Source organism: Melanotaenia boesemani, chromosome 22 (genome assembly GCF_017639745.1).
Source record: "Melanotaenia boesemani isolate fMelBoe1 chromosome 22, fMelBoe1.pri, whole genome shotgun sequence".
Taxonomy (NCBI): domain Eukaryota; kingdom Metazoa; phylum Chordata; class Actinopteri; order Atheriniformes; family Melanotaeniidae; genus Melanotaenia; species Melanotaenia boesemani.
Genome location: NC_055703.1, coordinates 12,975,900 through 13,003,269, shown reverse-complemented (window position 1 = coordinate 13,003,269; position 27,370 = coordinate 12,975,900). Strand labels below are relative to the sequence as shown.

Genomic DNA, 27,370 nt, shown 5'->3' with positions numbered 1-27,370 from the left:
ATTTAAGGAGGAAAAACACAACAAAACAAAGTAAACCATGATCTTCGACATCAGGTACAAAACAAGTATCTGGGAACACACATTGCCAAGGCAGTGTTTGATGATAAAGCCTGTCAATCTCTCAGAGTGGCATGTGGTTTACATGTACTTAATCACAAGTGCTCTGTTGATAAATTCATTGTGTACTGTAGCCAAATTCAACCTCAGGCTTGTTAATGTCGAAATAAATTATGAGTGACATTTAGGAAACTGTTCACACCATAATTTTAACTGGCGTGATGGAGTGAAACAAACTGTTACAAAAGAGCAAACCTTAATGAGACGCTTGAACTAAACTGAAAAGTAAAAACACTAAATTAACAGTTAGATCCACGTTAAACTCACTGAATTTGTGACTGACCAAGCTGAGCTGAAATCAATCATTTCTGATCCTCCTGAGATACTAATCTGCTAATAGCTGCTACACATTGGCCGCTGACAAATTCAGGCTATTTGTAGATCAGTTAAAATGGCTGTAAGCGATGTCCTTGGATTTACTTCCTATAAAAGTAAAAAAGTCCTTTGCAATTTGTGAAGAGGCTGGCATGCGTATTATCTAGAGAGAAAAAAAAAAACATTATTGTGGAAATAAAAGTTAAGAGTTTAAACTACAGGCATTAATCTAATAAGATTTTCTGCAGGGGCGGGGTTTCATTTTCCCCAACCAATAACTAGAAAACTGAACACAGCTTGAGAAAACTTCACAAAAGATAATCAACAGAATTAATCCCACTCGTAGCGCTGACTGGCTAATCATTACAGTTGTCCACTGCAGCACTCATTTGACTGACTTCTTTTTCAACCAAGGAACCTCTGTTTCACATCACAATGCCAGATCACTCAGTAAACCTGATGGATGTGACAGATTCAAGTTCTGAGACTTGACCCTTTTAAATGTAAATTTTAAAATGCTGTGGGGATTGTAGAATGATTTCAGCACACCCACAGTGGGGATTAAACAGAAGACATGACAGATAATCTAATTATTTGCATGAACATACACAATATGTGTAAGTAAATAAAATATACTTTCTTTTCAGCTGAGTAGCTTTAACATTTTACACCTTTTAAACTACTTTTTTTTTGCATCCTTTTAATGAGACCTTAATAGAAAAGGAAATGTGAACGTGACTTCCTGCCTGCAATACAAGCACTGAATATAAGCACATGCACGCAAGAGAAAATGTTCAGACATTAGAATGCTCAAAGGCACAACAGGACAAACAAGAACTTGCATACATCTACACGGAAATCATATATTATATCATATATTAAGATGAACATTGTTCTGTGCAGGTCTGAACATGTCTGTCTGTTCAGCTTCTACGTGGCAGATGCAAGACTACTGCTCAAAGAAGCATGACACACTGGCTGTCATACTCAATTCATATATCCATCCTCAAACTCTTCCCGATTAATCTTTTGTCTTTTCCTTCTACCTCCATATGTAGACTAGCACACTTTTCTGAGCACTCTATTATGGTCTTAATCTCTATGTAACTTTATACTGTTATACACTTGCCATCTCTGTAATTTTCCTTGTCGTCTCCTTTTTCTTAGCACCCATTCCTCCTCCGTTTGGTTTCATCTTTGCACATCTAAATCACATATCGTTTCTCTTACCACCTCCCACACCCTACCTCCCTCAGTTCTGCTCTCTTCTCACTGTGGTATAAGAGCAGGTGTACCAAAATAGGAGCACGATCGTTTCATTTAATAGAGGCTCTGTCAGCTAATAGTGAGGCTTTCTCTTATCTGATTCAGGAACAAAGAGAGGGTCTGCAGGGTCTGAGAAGCGTACTTTGTAACAACTGCTTATCTGATTGGAGAAACAGTGTAAAGAGTAAAGCCCACACATCCTTCAAAGATTACCTGCTTATCTGACAGTTTGTTTCCAAAACAATCAAAACTAGAAAGCAACTTGGATGTGTCCACACAAAATCTGGTGTCTGATGTAATGCCTCAACACAGTACCTTGTAGCTTTATTTCAGAACATTAGCGCTGAGAAAATCCGTTTTTTCTTTCACTGATGCATCACTTGAGTGAAGAATGACAGCAATGTATAAAGAGCACAATATACTTTCATTCCTATTACACTTTTAATTCATTAATGCACCAACAAACTTTTGTGAAAGGTCCACTCAAATCGCTGAGCTTCCACATCTTCAGTGATCTGAAGCCTGATACACACCCTCCCAGATAAAAGATGACCAATATAAATATATCTTTAATCATGGCCAAAACGGTAGTCCTGTGTTGGATGGTGTGAGATTTTCAAAGACTTCAGTCTTGTCCCTTAGGCAGTGATACATTTCTGACAGTATCAGAACATTTGGATGATTATCCTGCATTGTGACTGCTATCTACATTTCCTTATCAATCAGCTGTAACAAAGCATGAAGTGATGTGTTAAACACATTATACCAAATGAGCTAAATGAAGATTGTGGAATTCAAAAACAGAAGAAAATTTGGTGGAGTTGCAGCAGCAGCAGTAGGACATTGTACAGTTCACACCGAGCACAAACAACAGTATCAACATATCCAAGAGAAACCCAAACCTCAGATTGTTCCAGATATTTCTGAGAATACCCCCTAAAACTGTAAGACCTAAATATGAGCAAGTACATACAAAGCAATAGTTGTACCCTGCTGCGATTCGTCAGGATCCATCCATCCAGTCTGCAAACATCACACATGATTTTGTGCCCAAGTTATTTTACTGACACAGGATGTGAATGTCCAAGATAAATTCACAGAGTGTGTAGCTTTCTTACCTGGTCACTGAACTTTTACTCCCTGCTGAACTTCAAGGAAGCTCACTTGTTTTCAAGGACACTTGTGGACTTCTATTACTGTACCACTGAGAGCATTCTCACCACCTGCATCTCAGTATGATACAGCAACTGCACCACAACAGACCAAAATACACTTCAGCAGGTGGCAAAAATTGCAATGTTTGTACCCACCCGCACCACCACCAAGAGCATTTACTTCAAGCAAAAATGCCAAAAATAGCAACAGTTTTCCAGCTTCATTTTCTCACATCAATGCATTTTAGTTTTGAGAGTTGGCTGAAGGAAAGAAGAAACTTAAAACATCACCTCAGGTTTGGGGTAGCAGTTAAACAGCGCATTTTCTTAATCATTGGGCGCCGGAGTTTTTAAAACAAAACGTTATGGAGTGTGAAAGCAAGGCATACTTAAATTTCAGAAAAGTGTTACGTGAACCCAAGTTTATGATGGGAGTAAAACTATTCATCTAATTTTGTGTTGTGGCATCACAGATCAGTAGTCGTATCATAATTTTCACTACCAACTATGGCAAGGGTGTCCAGCTCTGGTCCTCAAAGGCTGTAATCCTGCAGGTTTCAGTTGTCTCTCTGCTACATGACCTTCCTCAACAGCTTGTTAAGTTCTGCCCAAGCATGTTAACCCATTAATGTGATTAAGGTGTGCTGCAACAGGAAACAGAACTGACCTGCTTTTCAAGCAAAGGACTCCCTTTGGTCAGAATTGGAAAACAGTTACTGCAGACTTTTACATGGATGCTTACTTCACTCATACTGTTGATCTGATCCAGACTCAACTGCAGCAGCTGCTCATCACCGCTTTCACACATCAGTTTGAGTGCAGGCTGCAGGAGTCTCGGCTGGTTTTGGAGAAGCAGGTTTGCTATGTGTCCGATACACTGAAAGAGGAGAGAAAGAGAGGGGGTTGGTGGATATGTGTGGATCAAAGGATGAAATGAAGGGAATGAGCAATAAAAACAATGGTGTGATGAGAAGGAAAGGAGGGTGGATTAAAAAAAAGAAAAGAAACGAGAACAAAAGAGGGGAACAGAGGCAGTGAAGGTTAATCAATGCAAATACACTATACAGACATGCGGACAGATAACACTTTTTAAAAGGTTTGCACACAAGCACATGCAAATGGCAAACACACAGTCTAGCTGCAGCCCCATCTAGTAATGTATGGATAACACAATGCAATTTGACTCCCCCATGCTCTGGCAGTTTCATTCCATCAGATTCAAATTAAAGCTGCTCAGAACAGAGCAAAGGCCTTCTTTTCCACTCCCACCCCCTTCCAACACCAATATTAGACAGTCAGGCAGACACTACCCTTTTCACACGGAACAGCATTAACGATAAACTAATATCACAGTCAGCTGGCCCTAGACATACATAATGGCATTTGGTGCACGACTTGCATGGTGCTCAGCAGGGCATGAATAGCATTAGGGGCCGTCAGATATCAAAGAAGGACTGGTGGATACATGCTTTGCAAAAAGCACTGAGCTGATGCTAACACGTTGCTGTGGGTTACATGCTTAATAGCTTTAGGCTCCTGTATTAAGATATTGGCTAAAATGCTGGTGCTGCAGTGTAGTTGTACTGAATGCAAAATAAGTTTGTCAAGTACAGTGATAAAGACAGACTATGAATGTGAGGGAGCTGCATTCACTTTGGTTTAAAATGCTAATTGCCATAATTTGCGCTGTTAGTGGTGACACAAGCATTTGAAATGAGCAAATCTGAACAGTTAAAATTTCACATTGTATAGAAAAATATACATTAAATTAGAAAACATAGTTCGGAATTGTAGCACAATACAATGTTCTTTATGTATTTTTACAGATTCATTTACATGCACAGCAAATGTAGTAGTTTAAAATAAAAACACTGTTGTTTTATACATCATAAGAATTAAAAACAATATGCTAGCGGAATGTGTTTCAGCCTTACAGTGCTGAGATAAACTTAAACATTATTTCCTGTATTCACACACATAACCTGTTAGTATCATTAGTCTTTGTCAAAGTATATATCATTTAGGACTATCACAGCAAAAATAAAATGTAGTCTTAGGGGATTACCTGCACAGGAAGCTTGTGTTTGGTGTTATAGAGGGACCTCACCATGGTGACAACCTGCTGACCCAGGTCTACACTGGCCTCTGACGCCTGACAGCGGGTCAGCAGCATAGAGGTTAGCATCACCCAGGGGCTCTGCTCCGACTGTGCCCTGCACATAAAGAGCATAAATATGAGTTGCGTGTGCAGTGTTGGCTTTCAGTCTTCTAAGGTGAACACAAGGAGAAAATTGAGTTAAAAAAATATAATAAATTAAATGTATGTGTGTGTATATATATATATATATATATATATATATATATATATATATATATATATATATTTTTTTTTTTTTTTTTTTTTTTTTTTTTTTTTTTTTTTTTTGCTTTCTGAAAAAGAATGTTGTGTTTTGGTAACGTTGCTGTGTTTTTGTGTTCATGCCGTGACCCTTCAGGCCATCATATTATATTCACTATATTTCAAACATCGTGGTAATCCACTGGAAGGATACACTACTCATCAGCTCGTCTACAGTTGTATGATACCAAGTGATAATCCTGTTAGACACTGACTGGGTAACAACACATGATTAATGTTCATGCACCATATGGCACACATTATACATAATGAATACTATGATCATAAAAGCTACATAAGAATAACAGGCAGACATAAAAGCAGACAGAATGATCAAGAGGTTTGCAGATAAACTAATGAATTCCATCAGTGGCATGTAAGTTAGGAGGGAAGATATTTGACCACAACACCCCAGCAGTAAATATTAAACACCTACACCATGCATTATCTCTCTCTTCTGAGTGAACACAAGGCGACAGCTGCCAGCACTGACAGACATCACTCTGTTTACATGCTTTTTATGAGCTCTTCATGACCTTTGTTAATGCCTCCTGGGTAACAGATTAGTTCTTGCCAAGGCCAGCATAAACAGGTGATGCTAAGCCAATACAGTATAACCTTCACAAATCTTTAATAACACATCAGCCAGAGGAAAGAAAGAAAGATGAAAACCACAGTCCAATCAGTATCTGTTAATTAAATCGTGGTTGAAGGCATTGAGTCACATTAAAGCCTGAACAATTGCTGACTATAGTAATTTTTTTGTAGGTCCAGGCATTAAGGCAAAACAACAGCTTCATTATTTCTGAATTGAGCCATCAAAGAACTAAACAGCCTTCAAATCATTTTCAGATTGTAAATTTTCTTCTGATATATGCAGAAAATCATCCTTTAACACGTTAAAACAATACAGACATTTCCAGTAGTTAGAAAATAGATGTCAGCATGCCAGCACAGCTGGAAGTTGTGGATGTGATTAACATGACAAGCAGGGCATTAAATATTTAATGGAGAGCTGTGGAAAGGAAAGGAGATGGGAGATGAGAAGATGAATGATATGTATGTGTGCTCTTAACCTTTATTTTACTCTGGGTATTTTAAAATAAGGGGAAAATGGTAACAGGGCCTGATCAGAAGCAGAAATCTCCATGTGCTGAGGGGTTTCTTGTGCAAGCACGGTAGAAATAGGCTATATGGTAAGCTCCTGAGTGCATGTGCATCTCTAGAAAACAAGTATATGTGCGTGTGTGTGTGTGTGTGTGTGTAAGATAAAAAGAGCTTGTAAAATGAGGAGACAGGGCATGATAAAGAGACAGAGAGAGAACAGCGGGACTCTTGTGTATGTCTGTCAGTAGAAAAAGCAGCTCTCCATCCAAATACGGGGGTGTCTTGCCCTGACAAGCTGCTTCACCTCTGGATGATGCGGCCATGGGAACAAACAGAGTCCACTTATACCACTGGCACGATGCTGCTTCCTGTGCTTTTCCAGGGCACAAGTAGGGGGGGGTTCTGCATGACACTGTGAATGTCTGTGCTCTCGCCAAATCTGTCACAGGGTGCAATGTGAGTCACAGCCAGCCTCTATCCGTGCTTTGAATCATGACTCAGTTTATGTGGTCTGACTGAAGGATAAGCCTTGTGGATGCAACTCTCAATACAGCTTCCAAAACAGCCTCTTGCAGTCTTCTGTAACAAATTATTTTGCTACATACACATATACACAAATACAGAGTTTGAATTTAACCATGTTTCCTGCACAACGATAACACGCTCAGGTCTTTAACCTCTTAATACTGCCATTTGAAGGTTAAGTTGGTCTGAGTTTTGTGTCCCAATTCACAATGGTAGATGAAGAATTTACTGCAGCTAAAAAGGATAAAGAGCATAGAGCTGTTTTAGGCAGCTAAATATCTAAAGCTGCTTCAAATAGGCATGGACCATGTGAATCATTACCTGGACTGGAATTGGTAACTCATTCACATCAGTTGGGGGAAAAAAGAATCAACATATTTAGAAGCAGCAAAAATGCAGCATCAATCACTAACACTGAGCTTTTTTTCTCTTTGTTCAGTATAAATCTGGTGAAAGATATGATCATGATTGACCGTCAAAGCAGTCTGACAGCTGTAACCCTCATAAAATCCGGGGAGGTTCAGTCAAATCCTGGAGTGCAGCTATGTTGTCCAAGCCTAATCCCATCTGCCCCACCAATTTTGTACAAAGCAGAGTACAAAACCCAGAACAATTTATCTCTTCTCTGAACAGTGGGAAGAATTGATTCTACATTTAAAAAGCTATTTCCTCAGTATGAGTCATTCAAAGGACCCTGGTACCATTTCAGAGTTAAAGGCATCACCTACATCTCTGTTGGAAGAATTTCACTCTGAACTAAGTTCCACAATCATAACGTATGGTTTCCCCTTGCAGAGGAGGTAGCATCTTCTCACATCTCCAGGCATTTTGGCAGCACAGGTTGCTGTGCTGGGAGTTGCTGGTTGATCAAACAAAATCATTGGCTGCTACCATCCTGCACAGATTAAAACAACACAGGACTGTGTGACTAACACTATCAGAATGTGCAGTGACTGTTTCTTAGAGTTAAAATATGAGCTTTCTGAGAGGTCAAAACCAGATATAAACATAAAATGCATCTGTAAATTGGCTTAAAGCTTTTGTTGTTCATGTGATTACAAAGAAGTAATCAGACCACTGGCATCATCAGTTAAACCCTTTCAGTTATTAACAATAAGGAATTCAGAGTCATTTACCACAGTTCTATAGATGTAGTGACAATGTAAAATAGTTTAGTCCCTCTATTAGCTCACAAATTTGAGTTTAATTTTTGGCTCCTTCATACCTGAAGTTTTCAAACTACAGTTGATATCTTTTATTAGTGGTTCTGTAAAATTACAGCTGAAATTTCCACTCCTGGAGACAATATTCTGGCTCTTCCGGCCAAGTCATTTAACATTTCAGGCATCTGTATTAATCCTTTTGTTGGACATACTGCTCATTGGATAGAAATAATGTTGTATAGTCTGGTCCTGCCATCATATTTTAAACAATGTGTACAGTTAATGAACATAATGATATAATCTTGATGAACAAGCAAACAAATTTAAGCGAGTTTAGAAAACTAATCGATAGATAAATGTTATTTAGAAGTAGCTGCATGAAAGCCCTTGTGAGTCTCTAACAACAACCGGAGAAGAAGTCTAATTTAACTTGCTGATCGAAACCATTTGAACAGCAGTCTGCTTTGATTGAGCTGGAAGGATAAACTCCAGACAGCACAACCGTGTATTGTCCCTGCAGTCCTCAGAGTAAAGCTCACTTTTAATCGAGAACAATGGAGCAGGAGAAGAGCAATCACATCATTAGGCACTTATCGATAATACAGCCGACTCTTGCTGAGGCTCATGAGAAAGCAGCTGGTGCAAGAAGCTCAGAGCCTGAAGCTCTGAGATTTCCAACTCTGAACATCTATGCATGCAGCACATGTCAATGAATGATTAAAGACACAGTTTTCAGTTCCCACTCTTAGTGAAATGAGAACACCCTGCATAAAGGATGTCCATTAAAATGTCAATGCCTGTATGCATCTCTGATTTCTAAAATGAAAGGTTTGCGATTTGGTGCGAAGCACCAAAACACGGAAGAGAACAGTTATCAGTGAGGGAAAAGGGTGCTACAACCCGAGCTAATAAAACAGCACCAAATAACACATATTCCTTTTAAACCTCAATCCGCCATCACTGAAGATACTGAGAGGGCATCGCCCCACTACAAGGCGTCAAAAGAGATATTATTTTTAGATTTGAATGTTGATCTCCATAACATGACTACTAAAGATATACAGTGTAAAAAGTATGAGATTTTTTTTTAAATCCTCTACGAAATAATAAAGTGTGCAATGAGCCACAAACATGAGGCAAATAAAAAACTTTGAGAAAGCAATGATTCAAGCAAAAGCGCTTAAAGAACTGTTTTGACATTTTGTGATGTATTGTCTCAATCTCTCAGGTATGGAAAACCATTTGTTTTTATGAGTGGACTGCTAGGCATGAAGTATCAATATATAAAATATGATACACAAATTACTGCATTTTGTGTCTCAAATGCGGCAACTGTCCCTCTAGGCTGGTGTTATGTGTCAAGTTAGAACATTGCCCTTAGTATCCTACAGCGTCGTCTTCTGCCAGGGAAGTGCACCCTCCCAAGGTTAACCCTTTATCGGGCTCTCATTAAAATACTTGGACATTTTAAATTTCAACCACAGAAAAGAGTGTTAGTATAAAATTGGAGGATATTTTTTTTTTAATGCTGAAGACCGATCTCAGTGAAGTTTCTGGGATGTAGCCTGATGTTTGATGATTGGTGTGGAGAACTTAGGGTGGTTTTATGATTTAATGGACTTGCATGCAGTGGCATTTTGTATGTCCAATGAAGTGTACAAATATGGTCATTTGCCCAATAAAGGGTTAACAGTACACCTGCACGGGGCTGGACAGATAATGTAAAAGAAAATGTGATGCATCACATCAGGTCTGCAGTTTCCATCATTTCTGATCCTTATGTTTGGCTATTTCCCACTGCCAACACATTAACTTTAATATTTCACTAGCTGCCAAATATATCATAGCCCTGGAAAGTGATGCTGTAATAACATATTATTAACTTCACCTTTCCATGTTTTTGAGGTTGGTGAATAATGAAAATACTGGACCATAATTTTTATTTAATAAATTAGATCATTTAATGGTCTTGTGACCAGAAATTTGGAAAGAATCTCAGATTTCTTTTTAAGAAATCTGGTAACATCATTGGTTATGTAAAAGTGCAGCTAATGCTCTTGAACAATTGCAACATAATATAAAAGATCATAGCACAAAGGTTTTTCTTCATCCTTTAAAAAAGCATAAAAAAGGACACTGATCTTACACTTCCTCTTTCATCATAGGTGGCCATGCTTGTAGAAGAAGCATGATCAACTGAAAGTCTTCCCACTTGTGTGCTGAATCCAACATCTCCTGGAAAAGGGCATATCTTTTGTCCTCATTCTCCACATCCTCTATTTGGACCTGGTGAAGAGAAAAAGGGAAGTGAAGGAGGCAAATCAGTCTGAGACCAAAAAGAAAAAGGTGCCTGTGAAGGTTATCAATTGTAAACATCACTGAACATGAAGCACCAATTAGGTGAATGAAGAGTATTCAGAGGAACAATCTTGGATAAAAATAATAAATGGCAGCATCATACAAAAGTTTGTCCCAGTGATCTATTTTGTCACCTTCTTTCAGTACACACAACAGAAAAATGGGAGAGCAGCTTTCATTGATTTCATGTGATGCTTTCAACAAACTTGACAACCTAATGATTAAATCAGAGTTTGTGGGCAGGACATTCCTGCCAGAAGGGGATACAAATGAACTGCACGATCACACAGCCAATCTAGACAACTATCAAACCTTCAAAGCTTCAAATACGGTACTGAATGGAAGGAGCGAGGATTCATATTTAATGGCACGTTTCATTGTTATTGTGGAGGGAAAAAGTCACTTGTGGCATAGCTTCATACTACTATGAGAAAGAAAGTGATTGGGGATAGGAGTGTGAGAAAAGAAAATTAAAACCGAACAAGGGAGGGTTTATCTGAAAAGGGGAAAAAAATGAAAGGAGGTAGTGATGGAGGGAAAGGAAAGTAATTAATGTTCTCTCCAAGGTTGGCTTCTAGTGTGATTTAACAGTTCAGAGAGTGGCTGATTTCTGAAGGGAAAACTACAACCTGCCAACGCATGGCTGCTGCAGAGACAAGCTTTGTCACACTAGCAGGCATTCATGTGCGCGAGCACACACACACAGGAAACAGAAAGATTACTTGCAACCAGACTAATAAAAATAAAGACCTCGGTGGTGTGCTCATATTTTTGGGACTGGATATGAATGCTGAATCTGGTGATATTTGTCAGTACAGTTTTAAAGGTGCTCTTTGTAAAAAAAAAATTTTTACAACTACCTGACCCAGGTACAACTAATGTCACAAAATTATTTAACTGGGAAAAATTAGGTGTCGTCCATAATTTCCTGTAATACTACTTTTATACTACTAGATGGGAAAGAGTCACCGCAACGGCCAGCCTGACCTTAAGCTAACAGAAAAAGATGACAGCCTAGTAGCCCAGGGCTGGACGTAGATACAAACAAATGAGTGGCAATCATAAAATAATGACAAGCATCACCTAATGAAAAGCACAATAACATGAATGGTAAAAGCACCTGGCAAGCAAGCATTACATTTGCCTCTACTCCTTCCCACAAAAAATGTACTCAGCAGCAGAAATATGAAACGACAAAAACATAGATCCAAAGCAGGAGTAAATATTGTTGTGTTTGTTCTCTGGAGGCCAGTAAAGAAGTGAAATCTGATGCATAACTTGCAACATTTCTTCTGAACTGGTAAGTGAAAAGCTTGTGTTGTTAATGGTGTAGATGAAGTCGTAGCCATAATATTTCTCAGCGGAAACCACAACGCTGGCTTGTTCTGTCTATTAATGCCATGCAAGCTGTCTATTTAGTATGTATAAGTTACCATAGAGGAATTGTGGCGGGTAAACCATGTTACAAGCATATAATGCAAACTATACATGTGTAAAGTTAACTATGCTCCTGTGGGCATCAATTACAATTTCAGAACTGAGATAAGAACTAGGATAGGCTTGTCTTATCTTTAGTTGTTTGTAAGCTATTTTCTTGTCACTATGGAGGATTTTTCAGTTAAAACTAAATAAGTCAGCAGAAAATTAAAACACAACAGATTTGATATATTTTCTTCATCATCTAGTTATCAGGTAACAAAAAATAATGAATATGTTTATTTTAAAAAGGAATGGAAACCTTTTTTTGATGGTAAAACTCTGACCCCTGGAATTTTTGAAGACAAAAGTTGCAAATTCACTTTTGAACAGTAAATGTTAACTGTAGCTGTCTGTGAAAACATGCACAGCAAAAACTCCAGAAATTAAGCTATTTGATATGAATATAAGATAACTATGATAATGCATAAATATTTAATGAAAAAAATCTAAATGATACTGAAACTTTGTTTATATCAACGTTTGCACATAAATGCTGTTTGATGTCACCAGACTGAATTACCAAATATACAGTTATAATAAGCTCTTGTTCCTATATGCACTAATGACCTACGCTGCAAAGCATTTTAACCTACATTGAAGCCATGATAGAGAGCTTTAGGTGAGTTTATTTGTTTCTGATGCTTCTGAGATACAGTATCAGTTGTTTCAGTTTCATGAGTAGTACTACAGCACAACCTAAAAAAAAAGTGACAGCACAACTGATCTATGCTTGGAGCTGTAGTCAACTGCCTTATGATAGGAGGTGGAGGAATAAATGAGTAAGGCTCAAGCTCAGGACCCCACAGAAAATTGAGGTCATTTGGGAAACAGAAATGGAATCTTAACTACCTGTAAAAAGTCCCTTTTGTAATCTAAAGCTCTCCAATCCATCACTGAATGTAAACTGCAACCTGGAGCCTGTTCATCATCATTACTGTCTTTCTGCATTATGAATACTGAACACTTTTAAACTGCTGAAACACTTTACAAGTTTAAATTCACTTTTATTCATTATCTTTGAAAATATAAGGGAATGTGGGATTACTTGATAATACTCTGATTATATGTACTCAGTAGAAAACCTATTTTAAATCAGCAATACAAAAAAAAGAAAAACAAAGCTATTTAGCATATCCTCATACATGCCTGTGCACAGACACTCAGACTCACACAGAGATCAAAACTCACCTAATAACAACTGTAAATTAAATCACTGCCATTTACTATGCGGCTTTGAGGCTTATATTTTCTTAACAAGGAAGGATGGCAATTAATTATACCTAGTGATTAAAATCAACATTTTCTCTGTGGTGTACAAAGAACACAGTGCAGGAGGGCAACAACAGAGAGGGAGGGGTGAGACTGTCAGCAAATACCATGACAATTAGCAGAGGAGGGCTGACAAATTAGATTGGCCACATGGTGCTTTAATTATACAGCTAGTTTAGATTTACATCCAAACAATATGCACCTATCTGTCCATAACGTTGTATACCCAATTCTTTCAAATGGGCCAACAAATAATTCTGTCAAACAAATGGCATATTTTTCCTTCTGTCAAATGCATTTAAATAAGAGTCCATACAGACAGGTCTGTAATTCCCAAGGTATATACAATTAATTTAAATAAATACAGGCCAATAAGGCAAACATCTCAAAAACCCCTGATAATTTGTGGTGAACTGTGGGCGGCGATTACTCAATATTCAGAAACAATTATTACACTATTTTCTTTTTCTTTTCTTTTACCTTTAAAAAAGATATTTCAGTTGTTAACTTTAACGATTTTAGTAGAGTTTTCATAGAAAATTCCCTATTGATAAATAAATAATAAATACATGCTTAGATAAAACTATTTTGACATAATAAAGAGTAATATTGTACCAGAATATTAAAGTATGTAGTCTGTCTGGAAAAATCATGTACACAATCCTGCACTTTATTTATTTTTCCCATCTAATGTACAAAATGTGCATGGTAATAAAAAAAAAAAGCCTCTTTCAGTGCTTCTTGTTCCTCCATACTCATGTAGTTTAGGATTGCAAGACACACCCTAATGGCAAAATATAAGCGGAAAATGAAGATTTATTTTATGGCTCATTTAAAATCTTCTGTTTTGATGACAAATGTTAAAATGACCATCTGTTAAGTTCTTTCTAAAACAGCAACCTTCTCTGTTTTATAAACAAGACTGATTGATTAAAGATAAAAGCATGGATACCTGTTACTGTTATCAACATTATAACTTAAAAATAGCAGAAAGACATAGTACAGACCATATTTAACATATATATTACTGTATAGTAACACTTTCACACTTGCTGATGTGTAGTCACATATTTGTAGCCACAGCTGCCCTGGAGCAGACTGACGGAAACATGGAAGCCAATTTTCCACCTAACATTCATTCAGACCAGCCAACCAAACGATTCATCCTGCACACTAAAGGTTCACATTTAGTATGAATGCACACAGCTCACAGAGACCTACAATTATATTTTCTGTCAACACAACATCTAATGTAAGCCAACTACAGTCTGTGACACTAAAAACTCAACAATTCATTACTCTATTAATTTGAGTAAATGTCCATGACTTGTGGAGTCCCCCAGGGGTCAGTTCTCGGACCTCCTCTGTTCAACTGGCATATGCTCCCTTTGGGTAAAATATTACAGAACTCTAACATCAATTATCACAGTTATGCAGATGATACACAACTTTATGTGTCTCTGTTACCAGACGACTGCAGCCAAGTAGACTTACTGTGTCAGTATTTGGAGCAAATAAACACCTGGATGAGAGAGAATTTTCTATAATTAGAACAACACTAAGATTATTCTGTTTGGTAAGAGGGAGAAGAAGGTCAGCATTAGTAAAGAGACTCGGGCCCTTAAAAACACTGACCAATTTTCTAACCTTGGAGTATTAATAGACTTGAATCCGACTTTAAACTGCCACATCAAAGCTGTCACCAAGGCAGCTATTTACCAACTCAAAAACATCAACAGAATTAAAAGTTTTGTCTCCAAAAAATACCAGGGGAAATTAATCTGTATCTTCATCTCTAGTAGACTGGATTACTGTAATGATCTTTTAAATGGACTTCCCAAAGTAAGCATTAAACAGCTGCAGCTCATCCAGAACACTGCTACTAGAGTTTTTACCAGGACAAAGAGATTTGAACATATCCCACCAGTTTCAAAATTTTTACACTGGCTTCCAGTCAGTCACACAATAGAGTTTAAACTTATTGCTAGTTAAAAAATCACAGAATGGTTTATACCCAGAATACATTTGTGATATGTTGAGACCTAGCAGGGCTCTAAGATCCAAGGACTCAGGTCAACTAAAATTTGCCGGCTTTTACAGCAAGCCCGTGCATAAGAATATTTAGTGTTAATTGACCTTCCCTTGGGTAAACATCAAATGTCCAAGGGTCAGTAAATGCAGCATGTAACGTACTTCTATATGTTGTTCTGCATCTTCTCTACCATGTTCTAGATGATACAGCATAATTTCACCGTCCACCTACACATTATCACATGGTGACAAATGAACAGCTGACATTGATGAAAAAACTCTGATAAAACAGAATGTCACATTTGTGCCCCCTTTTTATTGGCCAGTTCTCCTGCCTAGCTCCCCTTCAAAACTTTTCTAGACCCGCCCCTGCATAGCTGAAGTATAAATCCTTACTAACACCTGTCAGTTACTGTATTAGAGAAGGGTCCTGCCAAAACCAACACGTTGGGGTAAATATGTGCTGGTATGAACCATGAACTGCTAGTTTCCTCCTTCTCACCTGAACGACAAACAAAAGGTACTAGCGACAGAAAAGCTGATCACAGTCAGCCGCAATGAGAAACAGGAGACAGCGAGGAGGAGCAGACACAAAGAATACCAGAGAACCACTAGACCAGACACATTTGTGCACAATGCAGGAAAAAAGGAAAAAAAAGTGCTGTGTTGAACCCTCTCAATGTAAAAAGTGTGGGTGTTAAACCACCATCATCCTCCATGGGGTGACACCCATGTGTTGTTCAATCAATGTTCTTTGTATTCTGAAAGCCATCCATAGAGTCAGCAGGCTCATCTTTTCCATCTTGCCTCTAGACACCTCCATGTCCCACCGTAATAACGGAGAAATGACGGATGTATTGGGCTTCTTATACTGTGCACGCATTAATTGCGTTAAAATAATAATAAAATAAATAATTACATTAATTAGTTACTGCCGTTAATGTGTTACTTTTGACAGCCTTAATAAATACATATATGTATATATGCAGGATTACATGTGTAAATAAAGGTTTTATAAAACCTTTATTTATTCAGGTAGTCCCATTGAGACATGCAGACAAGACTGACCTATTGATCTAAATATGTCTTTGGATAACATGCTTTGCCTCTATTAAAACAATACTGACCAACAGCATCAAGAATATGCAACATGCCATATAAGCAAGGATACAAACAAAAAGCATCAAAGCCATTATTTCTTCTTCTTTGCTGGCACTTGAAGCCAACTGTGTTGTTAAATTATCCCAAACGCATGTCACATGCTCGCCCACTGTGACGGGAAGTAGCCATGCTTTTAGCAAAATGGTACAAAGGGGCAGAGAAAGCGAGAGGTAAGCATGGAAATGATGTAAGCAGACAGTGAGGCTGAAGCAAATGAAACATGACAACTGGTAGTTACCAGCAGCCGCTATATTGCTCTTTGACAACCTTTTACTTTTTCAGCACAGGGAAAAGTGAAAAACTGGATGCAGAGGGTTGGGTGTAAAATGGGACACTGTAAAATGGCCATTTCTAAACTGCTCCTATTTGTTCATGAATTGTTAAGTGCAATGAAATTTCAAGACACATCATTGCTTTAGAAAACAGTAGGGCTGGCGTGGAGCACTTTGACAACAGCCTTGCTTTTTTGTAGATTTCCAAGTGTGCATATATGCTTTTTTGTGCAATGTCATAGTTACTGATTAAAGAGTGATCACGTCTAAAGTCATTCCTAAGTTGAGCAAGATAAATTAATTATATGATCGGACAAAAAACAAAAACAGAGGGTGTTGTGGTTTGCCCTATACCGCTTGCGTAGTCAAGTGGGGAAACTCTTCTGATGAAAAGCTGCAGCACAATTTAATTCTGCTTTAAGCATATGATAATTAAAAAAAACTGAGGAAGAGGAGAGAAAATGCAGGGGTGTGTGACAGAAATGTGACTAATTGATAAGCAAAGCAGAAAATTGTCATAAGGCACGTGGGTGAATACACACACAGCTCACAAAGAACAGAAATGGAGATGTGTAAAAGATTGCAGCAGGCAGGACCAGATGTTTTCTTTTCATAAAGCAAAACAATGGAGATGTGTGTGTATGTGAGTTTAAAAAAAAAAGGATAGACAGATGAAAGCGGAGTCATCTATCCCCCCTGAGAGTTACTGGCATGAGAGTGCTTTCGCTTTATTTAGTGGAGGACACACACACACACACAAACATAAAAAAAATAGTAAGGATCATACAAACAGGCAATGAGGTGTGCACACACATTTGGAAAGAATCCACTGAATGCCTCTGAAACAGTTTCAATAAACTTCTATGAAATAATTTCCTCCATATGTCACAGCCTTTCCTTAAGGAATAAGCTCTCACTGGATAAATATCCCAACATCAAAGTGATCAGCTGAAGTCGTTTTAAATCTGAACTGCTTTCAACACACAGGTGACACATGGAGGTAAAACTGTAGATAATCCTTGGCACACACAGGGGGGGAGAAAGAGTGCCTTGTTATACTCTAAATCTAAATCTTCATCAGGGAACATGAGTGGGAAACCAGCTCCTGCCAACAAAAAAGCTGTAACATATGCATATATCAATAATCCATAGGGATAGTTCCTGCTAATGTCTCTTATTTTCCCTTTTAACCTATCATTGATGGTTTGCCATAAATTCATAGGAGGCTAATCTAAAATAGCTTGGGGTTAAGGGGATGACAGGAGCTATATACTGTATTCACACTTAAATCTAACAATTGAATACAACTTAATTGACCAACAAATAAGACTTCTGCAAAATAACTTTTTTTAATCAGTTCATAGATGTTTACAGAATCATTTTTACTAAAATCCCAGAAAAAAATCTTCATATTACAGTTTTTTACTTTCAGTACCTAACCAGCATCACAAAAGATGAAAATAGCTTTGCTGTTGCCATGCTGTTATGACAAACACATAGTGCTCCTTTATACTGAATTTTTGGAATTTATGCTGACTTTTTAATGTGTTTTTTGTTCAACTTTCCCTTGGGTCAGTCTTATCTATAGTGTTCCATCAGTTAGCTTTAGCTCATCAACTAGCTCCTGCATGCTAAATGTCAGCATTCAAAAGATGAAAATAAAGGATTCCTTGGAGGAATAAAAGCTAAACAAAGGACGCCAAAATAAATCATAGTTCACTTCAGCCCCCTTAACAAACATGCCTTTTGCTCGTACAGACAATTTCATTAAATATTATATTTAGAGTAGACACCTACATAACCTCAGAAGCAGAATAAGTCAAATAAAGAAAAGTGAACATGTAAAGTTAAGCTTTCACATATGTGTACTGGGTAATTACTGTCCTTGTGACAAGTGCTGAGTGACATTTAGTTTGTGAACATACAGCAGGTGTTTTAAGGCCATCCTTTAAAGGACATAGTGCTGTCACTTGCTCTTAAATGAGTAAAGGTAAGAGAATCTGAAAGCCTTTCTTTGTACTCATATTGGAAAATATTTAGTAAATGAAGCTCTATGTTGGTGTACAATAAAAAAACATTGTCTTGTTAGTTGTTGAAAATATGCTTATAATTTCAATGCCTATAAGGATCATTATATTGAAATTATCTGTAACAAAGCAGTTTTACAATAAAACATTCAGCAAGCACACTGTCCTTTGCCTTTCTGTGATATTATGAATATTTGTAGAGGTCTATCTTCTGACTTGGTTTATTTCCAGTTATAACAATGTTCTGACCTCTGACCACTTATTTTACCCTCATTCAGACCTAAGGTAAATTTAAAAACTTAAGCAGTGTTTGCCTGCCTGCAAAAGCATTTAAAACTTTCATGGAAAGCTTTTCTTAAGCTGATTTAAGAGAAGCTCAGGAAGATTCAGATGTATTACTCAGTAGTTTTTCATGCAGAAACTTGACTGAGGAGAACATGAATGTCAAAACTGTCACTCCACACATGTTCTGCAAGGTCATCTTTCTTCACTCACTGTATTAAGAAAATACTCCATCACATTCCATTCACTGAAAAGACTGACAAACATGTACTGCGATTAAGAGATTTAAATAGCTACTAATTAACTTGCAAAATTTTCTATTTCCCTTTCATATGCAGGATATTCTAGTTACTCAGTGACACCAAAGCCTCAACTAAATCCTCTGTAAGCGTAAAAAAGAAGATAAAAAGGTCTAAAAATGCATAAATGATTTACAAATTACTAATACTTCTGTTCCTGGCTTCATCAGCTGTATATATACTGATGATAAATTATTTCTGTCTGATAAATAAAAATGTAGTTTTTACCTTCAATGAACTGCAACATTAGTAAATGTTTATTTTACTATTTTTTTTGTGCCAGTCAGTTACATAACTGCAACACTAAATGACAAGCAGTGTTTAAATCAATATTATTTTACTTTTTGAGACAGGATATGACCAATAAATAGATTACATTTAAAAATGAATAACTAGACACAAAGGAAACAAAATATAACAAATTGTATGGCACATTAATTAACCTGAACATAAATCAATGCAAATACTAAAAGCAAAAGCAGCTGTTTATTTGTTGATTTTGTCAGTAACTCACAATGTACCTAAAATTTACTTGAAATACAAGCACAGGAGGTGTAAATACACTGCATATGAAGATAAAAGAAAAAGAAAACAACAATGGTTCTGAATGGTGGACTCATTTCTTTCAGTCTGCATTAAATCAGACAATTTCACATGCAAATGAGTCTACATCTAAATAAATTCCAATTAAAGCACAATCAAACCTGCAATAACACCCCAATGCTTTCAGAGAAACTATCAATTAGACTAATTTATTCAAATTATTAGTGTTGTGTAAATACTTCAATTATTTCTACCAGCATTTAAACGTAGCTTAAAATAACTGACAGGGTTGTGTTGTTTCATTCAATGTAAAACCCTGAGCTGCCCTTGGCAACTTCTCTGCCCAATGCACCTTCAGTGAAATGGTAGCTAAGCAGCCAAAGAGCATATATTCATGGCATGATGGGATTTATTATATAGTCATTTACTGTTGTGATTAAATGAACTGCGGTCAAAGTTTGAACTTGTCATAATCTATCAAACACTGAGCGGAAGATTAGAGTGATCAATCAGCCTTCCACATCACATCTATTCTTTGCTGTAATGAATCAAAAACTGGTTGAAAAACAGAAAATTTGGGTTATTTCAAGGCTGCAAATGCTGACGGCCAACAGCTCAATCACTCACACTCAGCAGGAAAAATCAGCAGGGGAATAACGACAACACTTGCAATTAACCAAACAATGAGTGTCTCTGGTTAAGCTCTAAGTTGTAGGTTTTTTTTAAAGATTAAAACACAGCTTGAACTTTTAGCATCAATAGGTTTAATCAAAAGGTTCATTCTTAGGAAGCAGAACAGAGTTGTAGCTCAGTCTCTGTGTGCCCAACGAAAGGATCTGTGCAATGTTATTCTATGCAGCTCGATATATGAAATGTAATCATGTATTATTTGGCATTTGAGAGCAGTTCTAAAACATCATTGCTCATCAATTAAAAATAATCCAAAGTTTTGAAACTTTAGAAACTAAATTTACAGCCAGGGAGGTGTACATGAGGCTGTACTTGTGCAAAAGGGTGTTTGGCTAAATCAAAATGTTCTGCGGCGGTCGGAGAAGTTGTTGGTGTGCATTGGCTGCTGTGTTTCCAACAGTTAGCCCCAAGGCAGCTGTGGCTAGCTTACCATCACCAAGTCTGAATGATGAGTGAATGAATAATGGATTAAATGTAGGCGCTTTGAGTGCCATCAGCAGAAAATACAAGTTGCATGGTGATACAAAAGGATAATTAGGAGGAACAACAAAGCATTTGCATGATCACACTCGTCATTAAACACAACTCCTTCCTTATATTTTACACTCACAGAAACACATAATTACAGTTAATGCGTTATCCTGCAGGCTTAATCAGCAATAGCTACAGTAACGTTTTCATAGACATGGTGCTGGGGTTGAGGTTTTTGTTCATGTTGTTTTATTAGTTTGTCTTCCTATAGGTGCTCCTGGTGATTCTGTGGTGGGTGGGTGCAGAGGTAAGAATGCATATGATTATACTGTGACCCCTCACAAGTTAGAGCTATCTGGAAGTCACACTTTTCCAGAATAAATTTTTCAAAATTTAGCCTTTAAACGGATATTATAAATCAAAAGACTCATTTGTAATTTCGAACATCACTACAAAATGGCTGACTATATTATTATGCTTATATTATGTTCTATACAGCACTATTTCGTAAGAAAGGAAACGATTGGGACACTTGGCCTAGTTGCTAGAAGATTTTATTAAAAAATTTAAATTCAACTTTATGGTGGTGCCAAAGAAAAGTAACAGGTGCAGCAGAGTTATAACTAATCTAGTGGAAAGCACTAATATCTGCTACAAATTTAATGATATTTCGAGGAGTAGTTGAGATATTTCAGTTGGCACAAAAATGCCAGACTGACAGGCATACAATGCCAATTATCGATTAATCATGCTGGAAAGACATTACGCTTCCGCTATATTACTTGTGTCCCTCTGGCAAGCTAAAACCTTTCAGCAATATTATTCAAATGTAAAGTGAAAGTCTATTTGAGGAACTGGAAATATTCAGTCAAGTTTTCAGTATCATTTGTTTCTAAACGATCTAGTAATGGACCTACATTGCTATGAAACAAGTGTATGAGAGAAGGAAACTAGAATCACCACTTTTTAATGAAGAAATGACAGATTCTATACAAATACAGTGATTTTCATGTTGCTAGCAAAACTTCTCACATTACTGCAGATCACCACCTGCACAGACAGAAAACGCAACATGTCTCTTGACAACAAGCTGACCCTGTGACTCATTTGTAGGAAGTATGTGCTGAACAAATCATCACCTCCATATGTATGTGGTGGAGAGGTTAATGATCAGCACTGCCATCATCGTCTGTCTGTCTTGGTATCTTTCTCCCTCTCACTCGTCACCTCTTATTACCACTGCCAATCATGATGCTGAGCAACATTAATTTAACCTTTCAAAGAAAATGAGCATAGTTTTTTTCCATGCAAAATGCACCAAAATAAAATAATGTAGTAACTAGAGGAAAAGGGCTTCAAGTTTTCAGGCAGTATGGTTTAAAGGTGCAATTTCTGATGCTTAAAGCTTAAAAAAAGTATTCCAAAATTTGTAAAATATACAACAATTGAATAAGCATGACCATCATTAGCAGATGTTAGATCCTGCCAGATGATCTTTGAGCTCATAAACAACATCCAGATGTCAGGCTTCAAATTGTGCAGTGAAATTCTTAATCTTGAGAAAATACATTTATTTATGAGATCCACAGCCAACACTGTACTTGGCAACCCAGGAAAGTAATAACGACTGATGAAACTGCTTGTCTTCTAAATCAAACTCAAATCAAAGACAAATTGTTTCTTCTTGAATTTTTATGAGCTCATAGTAAAACACAGGTGAGCATTTGCCTCTGTCAACAAAACTGCCTGATAATGTTCTTGGGGACTTCTTAGGCAATTATCTCAGTCCTTGACCTGAGTGACAAAGGAGAGGAAGTGGAGGGAGAGGAGGGAGAACACAGGATATGGGCTTGTCAGTGTATCAGACTTGGAGCGGTAGTGAAGCTGGGGGATGCTGAGATCTCTGTGTCTGGCCTTTACTGAGTGGGGTCTGAGTGAGCTCATCAATATTCATTGACCTGCTCTGTCTAATGTCCCCAGCGACAGGCAAAATAAAGTTGCAGAGGTCACACACTTCACAAGGGTAGGGAGAGAGAGAGAGAAAAAAAGAGAGATGCAGAGGAAGTGAGTGGTTTTCAGACAAAATGAGAGCAAAGAGAAGTGAACACCAAAAGGGCAAAGCCTCAGGGCCTGTAGGGGGTTAGGGAGTTTATTATGAGTTAAAAGGGAAAGGCATAAAACATGCAAAGGAAACACAAGTGCAAAGATAATGACACATGCACCTGTGGAGAACAAATAAATATACACACACCCTTGTGTATACGAGGTAAGACATGACAAGATAAGTGCAATGAAAAACAAATGCAGCTTTTCTAGCCTCTCTCTCTATTCATTATGCCTTTTCTTGCTCTCCCTGTAGTCTGTGGAGCATCCACGCTGTATAACATGACACATGAGTATACATAATGGCACATGCCTCAAGAGAGGAAGAAGAAGTAGATAAGAGACGGGGGAGCTCAGAAGACAGTACATAGAAAGGGAGTGGTTAGAAAGCAGGAGTAGATCAGTGTAAGAGGGGAAGAACAAGCTTGTAAAATCATCACAACATACAACTGCTTGATATGATGACACATAAATATGAATCACAGACACACAAGCTGCCTTTTAACAGTATATTTTAATAATAAATCCATTTGTGTTGAGAGCACAGCTTTTCATGAATGCTTATCCAATACTGCGCAAAAGTCTTTAGCCACCTCCAATTACTGTATAGTTTTCTTCTAAGAAGCCAGAATTTCGGGTTGTCTTTTAAATTGGTCTTGAGCAATAACTCATCTTGCTTATCTTGCTTTTTGAAGGTCTTTCAAAGTTTTCATTTGGACATTGGCTGCTTTATCACTCATTTTAACTCAGTTCTTGCACATAACCATTTTCAGAGGAATGCTGATACACGTAATCTAGACCTCTAAATCATACAAACGGCACCTCATTCAGATGTGAATTTGTTTTTATTTCCTTAGTTGCACCTAAGATAACACAGCTTGGAAAAATGGTCTCCATGGAACGATGACTGTCAAGAAGCATTTCTTTTGAAAAGAAAAAGGGAGAAAAGTCTGTGGTTTGCCGAATTTACACTAGAAATGGACTGAAAATCAGTAGCAACACGTCTTCTGGAGGCATGAATCCTCCACAGAGCCCAGATCTCAATATTACTGAGGCAGTGTGGGATCATCTCGATAGAGAACAGAGTAAAAGGCAGATATATGGAATATCTTTTAAGACATCTGGAGAACTCTGTAGCAATGACAGGAAAGCCTGTCTAAGAGGGTTCAGACTGTTATAAGAATTAAAGTGATCATACCAAATAGTTTGTTAAATTGATACAAAATCCGTTTTTGCCTTACAAATTGAATTTCTTGCCAACATATATAAAACAATGAAGAAAGACTCAAAAATTTTGCTTAATACCATAAGTGTAACTTAATATTAGAGGTTTGTCTTGAGGAATATCCACAAGACAAATGTCTTGTTACTGATTACACAGTTACAAGGCCTGACACAAGAAGAGATGCAATTATTTAAGCTGTAACAACCTGACATTACAGTTGCCGTGGGAAGCTTGAATGCACACGTTTACTTATGGATAAGCTTAGACTGAATCATAAAGGAGCAGATTTACCTGGTGCTACAAAGCAGTGGAGAATTTGCCAAACAAGATAACGGCACCAGAGTCTCTCCCCTTCATCTCAGATTTCACCATCTTTCTCCCTTCTCCTCATCTGGCAGTGTGCTGCCCACTCGTATAACTTCGACTATCCTCAGGCTCTGTTCTCCTCATTTCTCCTGCAGTCTGCCTCCCCTCTCCACATACCCTCTTTTCTTGTTTATTTTATTGTACTGCCTCCTCTCTGCTGTTTTTCCTGACTGAATCATTAGTGATCCTACCGAGATGACAAAGTGTTGTGCTCCTCTCTTTGGGCTCCAAGTTAAAAACAGAACATAAATAAAGTTTTCTCAAGGAGCCGCAGGGGATAGATAAAAGCTGCCAAAATACGTGGAATTACAGCTGAGGCTTGGCTATCACGACAGTGACCCCTGATCTGTTGCATTAGACTGAGGCCATAAGATAGCTTTCTCAACCCATCACATTTATTATTTATCCACTTGGAAAGATACTCTTCTCTCTCTGTGCTCTTGTATAATCCTCTCCCTCCAGAGCTGCCTCATTCACTTTCATCATACAAAGCTCTCTCAGTTTTCCTGTCCAGTTACTTCTTACCAGGTAGGATTCACTTCTACAAAGCACCATCACTTTTACACAAAATCCATTGTTAGCAACTTTTTTAACACAGCAAAAAGAGCTAATTCCTCCAGTCTGACAGTACATGACAGGGGAGTTGTGTGTGCCTCAACAAACAAAAAACAGTCTTATGTTCATGCTGTATTTCTGTCATATCAAACAAATATTACAACAAAACAGTGAGCCATCTGTCTGTGTAGTTTTTCTCTTCTTTCACTATTTCTCATGTCAGGAAAAGGCTTATCGTAGCACTATAGTGTGGCATACTTCAAATGTTGGCCTTAATATTTAAATATACCCTTAATATTTAAGTATACAGCAGATAGTGTGTTGTGTTATAATAAAGCAGGATGGGGAGATGAAAACAGGTAAGAACAAAGGGTATATGGTGACACATGCCACTAACTCTTGAAAATACCCCATAAATTCTCAGATTTTTCCAACCTGGGCCATTTATTTCCTTGTAACTTGGTGTAAAATATTAATAGGCATAACTATCTTTGCATTCTGACTTGCTTTGGAATCGTTGAACAGCTGCAAAGTGAAACAAAGAGGCAAACAACCTCAAAAGCCAAAAGGTTTTAGCAACTGACAGGTTATTACTGTATTAGAAGCGCTCAGCTATGTTATGAATGAGATTTCAGATTAATCTCTTTGCATTAATGCATTAATTTGACAGCCCTAATTTTCTGACATATCAGTTTCGTACTATCAGAACACTTTTATAAGCACCAAGTTTACAGCTGTTTTGGGTGTAGTCAGTATTTGTTTAACTTGTTATATACCTATTCAGCATTTAGCCATAAGCTTTTAATGATAGATGCTCCTTGGTTTCCTTTGGTTATATCCAGATCCTTGTTTGTCATGTCCAGGTATTGTTACCATGTTGATCCTGGCCCTCCTCAGTCAGTTTCTTTGCCATATATTTTCTCCTGATTTTCTTTACTTGTTTTGGGTTTAATACTTTATTTATCGTGCCTTTAGTTATTTTAAATAAAGCCTTGAATTTCGACGTCTGCCTGGCTCCTCATTCAACTACGCTTCATTACACGTTCCAATAAAATCCATTAGTTTGAGAGGACTTAATCTACCTGCCAAAGTGAGTGACAATAGGAATATTGCATGTGTGTGCTTAGCTGAACTACGGCACATTTGAATGCATAACAACAACCTTTTGGCTTGGCATTGCTACAGCACAACATCTGTCTGAACAATTGTTTTTTAACTCAGAAATGTCTCTGGTAATGGCTACAAATATACAGTTTTGTGCAATCCATAGCTGACATCACATAAAAGGGAAGGTCTAACTTCAGATAAGTTACTTTGACTTGCAGAAATAACCAAACCATTCATTATCATCATAATGTGTAAACTGTATTTCTAATGTCTGTGATATTTTTCTACACACTAATGTGTTGCTCATATGAAGTCTAAATAACGGACATTAAATGTTTCTATGTATTTTTCTGTGAACCACTTCTTTGACAATTTACTTCACACTATAAAAATCAGCACCAGGCAGATGCAGCAGATTGACTGATGTCTGAGATGTGACTCACACATAGCCAGAGTGGACATGTTAATCATTTAACATTGAAGCAAATCCAAAAACTAATGTGGTTTACACATGTATTTATTTGTAAGGTTTGTAATTAAAAAAAAAAAAGGTAAAGAAACAGTAAAAGATCTTGTCACAGGCTGTCTAACTATGCTGCTCACATCTACCCTCCTACTCTTATGTATATTTACATGGATCCCACTTGGTATGATTGTATAACAAATGTTTTTTTATTCCGTGTTAAGCATTTTGGTCATTACCTGTTGTTTTTAAGTACAGTATTTCATAAATGAAATATTACTTTGAATGGTGTGAAATAGATTGTGGGATGGAATCACCTCCTTTCCACTCATAATGGATGGCCCAGTGTTTCCTATGCTATAGAAGATGACAAAGGAAGTACTGACGCTAATTTCCTTTTCATTTAAATTGTTCAGCCAGCTCTTAAAATGGCTGCCACTAAGATATTTCTGGGTCATTTCATCCAGTTAGGAACCTTCGTAAGGAAAAGATTGTAGCTTAGGTTTATGTGTGACTGCATGACAGTGAATACAGCTGGCCATGCAAGAAGTCACAGTTTAAAGTTTAAAAATAAATTCAATAATTTGATGTAATATGTTTTAAGAGAACTCAAGTAAACAGATA

The 27,370-nt window shown here is 37.4% G+C and overlaps 1 protein-coding gene across 1 annotated transcript in view; it reads right to left on the bottom strand.

The window, feature by feature from the left end:
• Positions 1 to 27,370, bottom strand: part of nbas (NBAS subunit of NRZ tethering complex) — a 156,310-nt gene that overhangs the window by 7,950 nt on the left and 120,990 nt on the right. The window contains exons 50-52 of the mRNA XM_041975891.1: positions 10,192 to 10,331; positions 4,918 to 5,065; positions 3,595 to 3,729 (exon numbers count right to left, since the gene is read on the bottom strand). Coding sequence (XP_041831825.1) covers positions 3,595 to 3,729; positions 4,918 to 5,065; positions 10,192 to 10,331 — 423 coding nt within the window. The remainder of the gene's footprint in view (positions 1 to 3,594; positions 3,730 to 4,917; positions 5,066 to 10,191; positions 10,332 to 27,370) is intronic.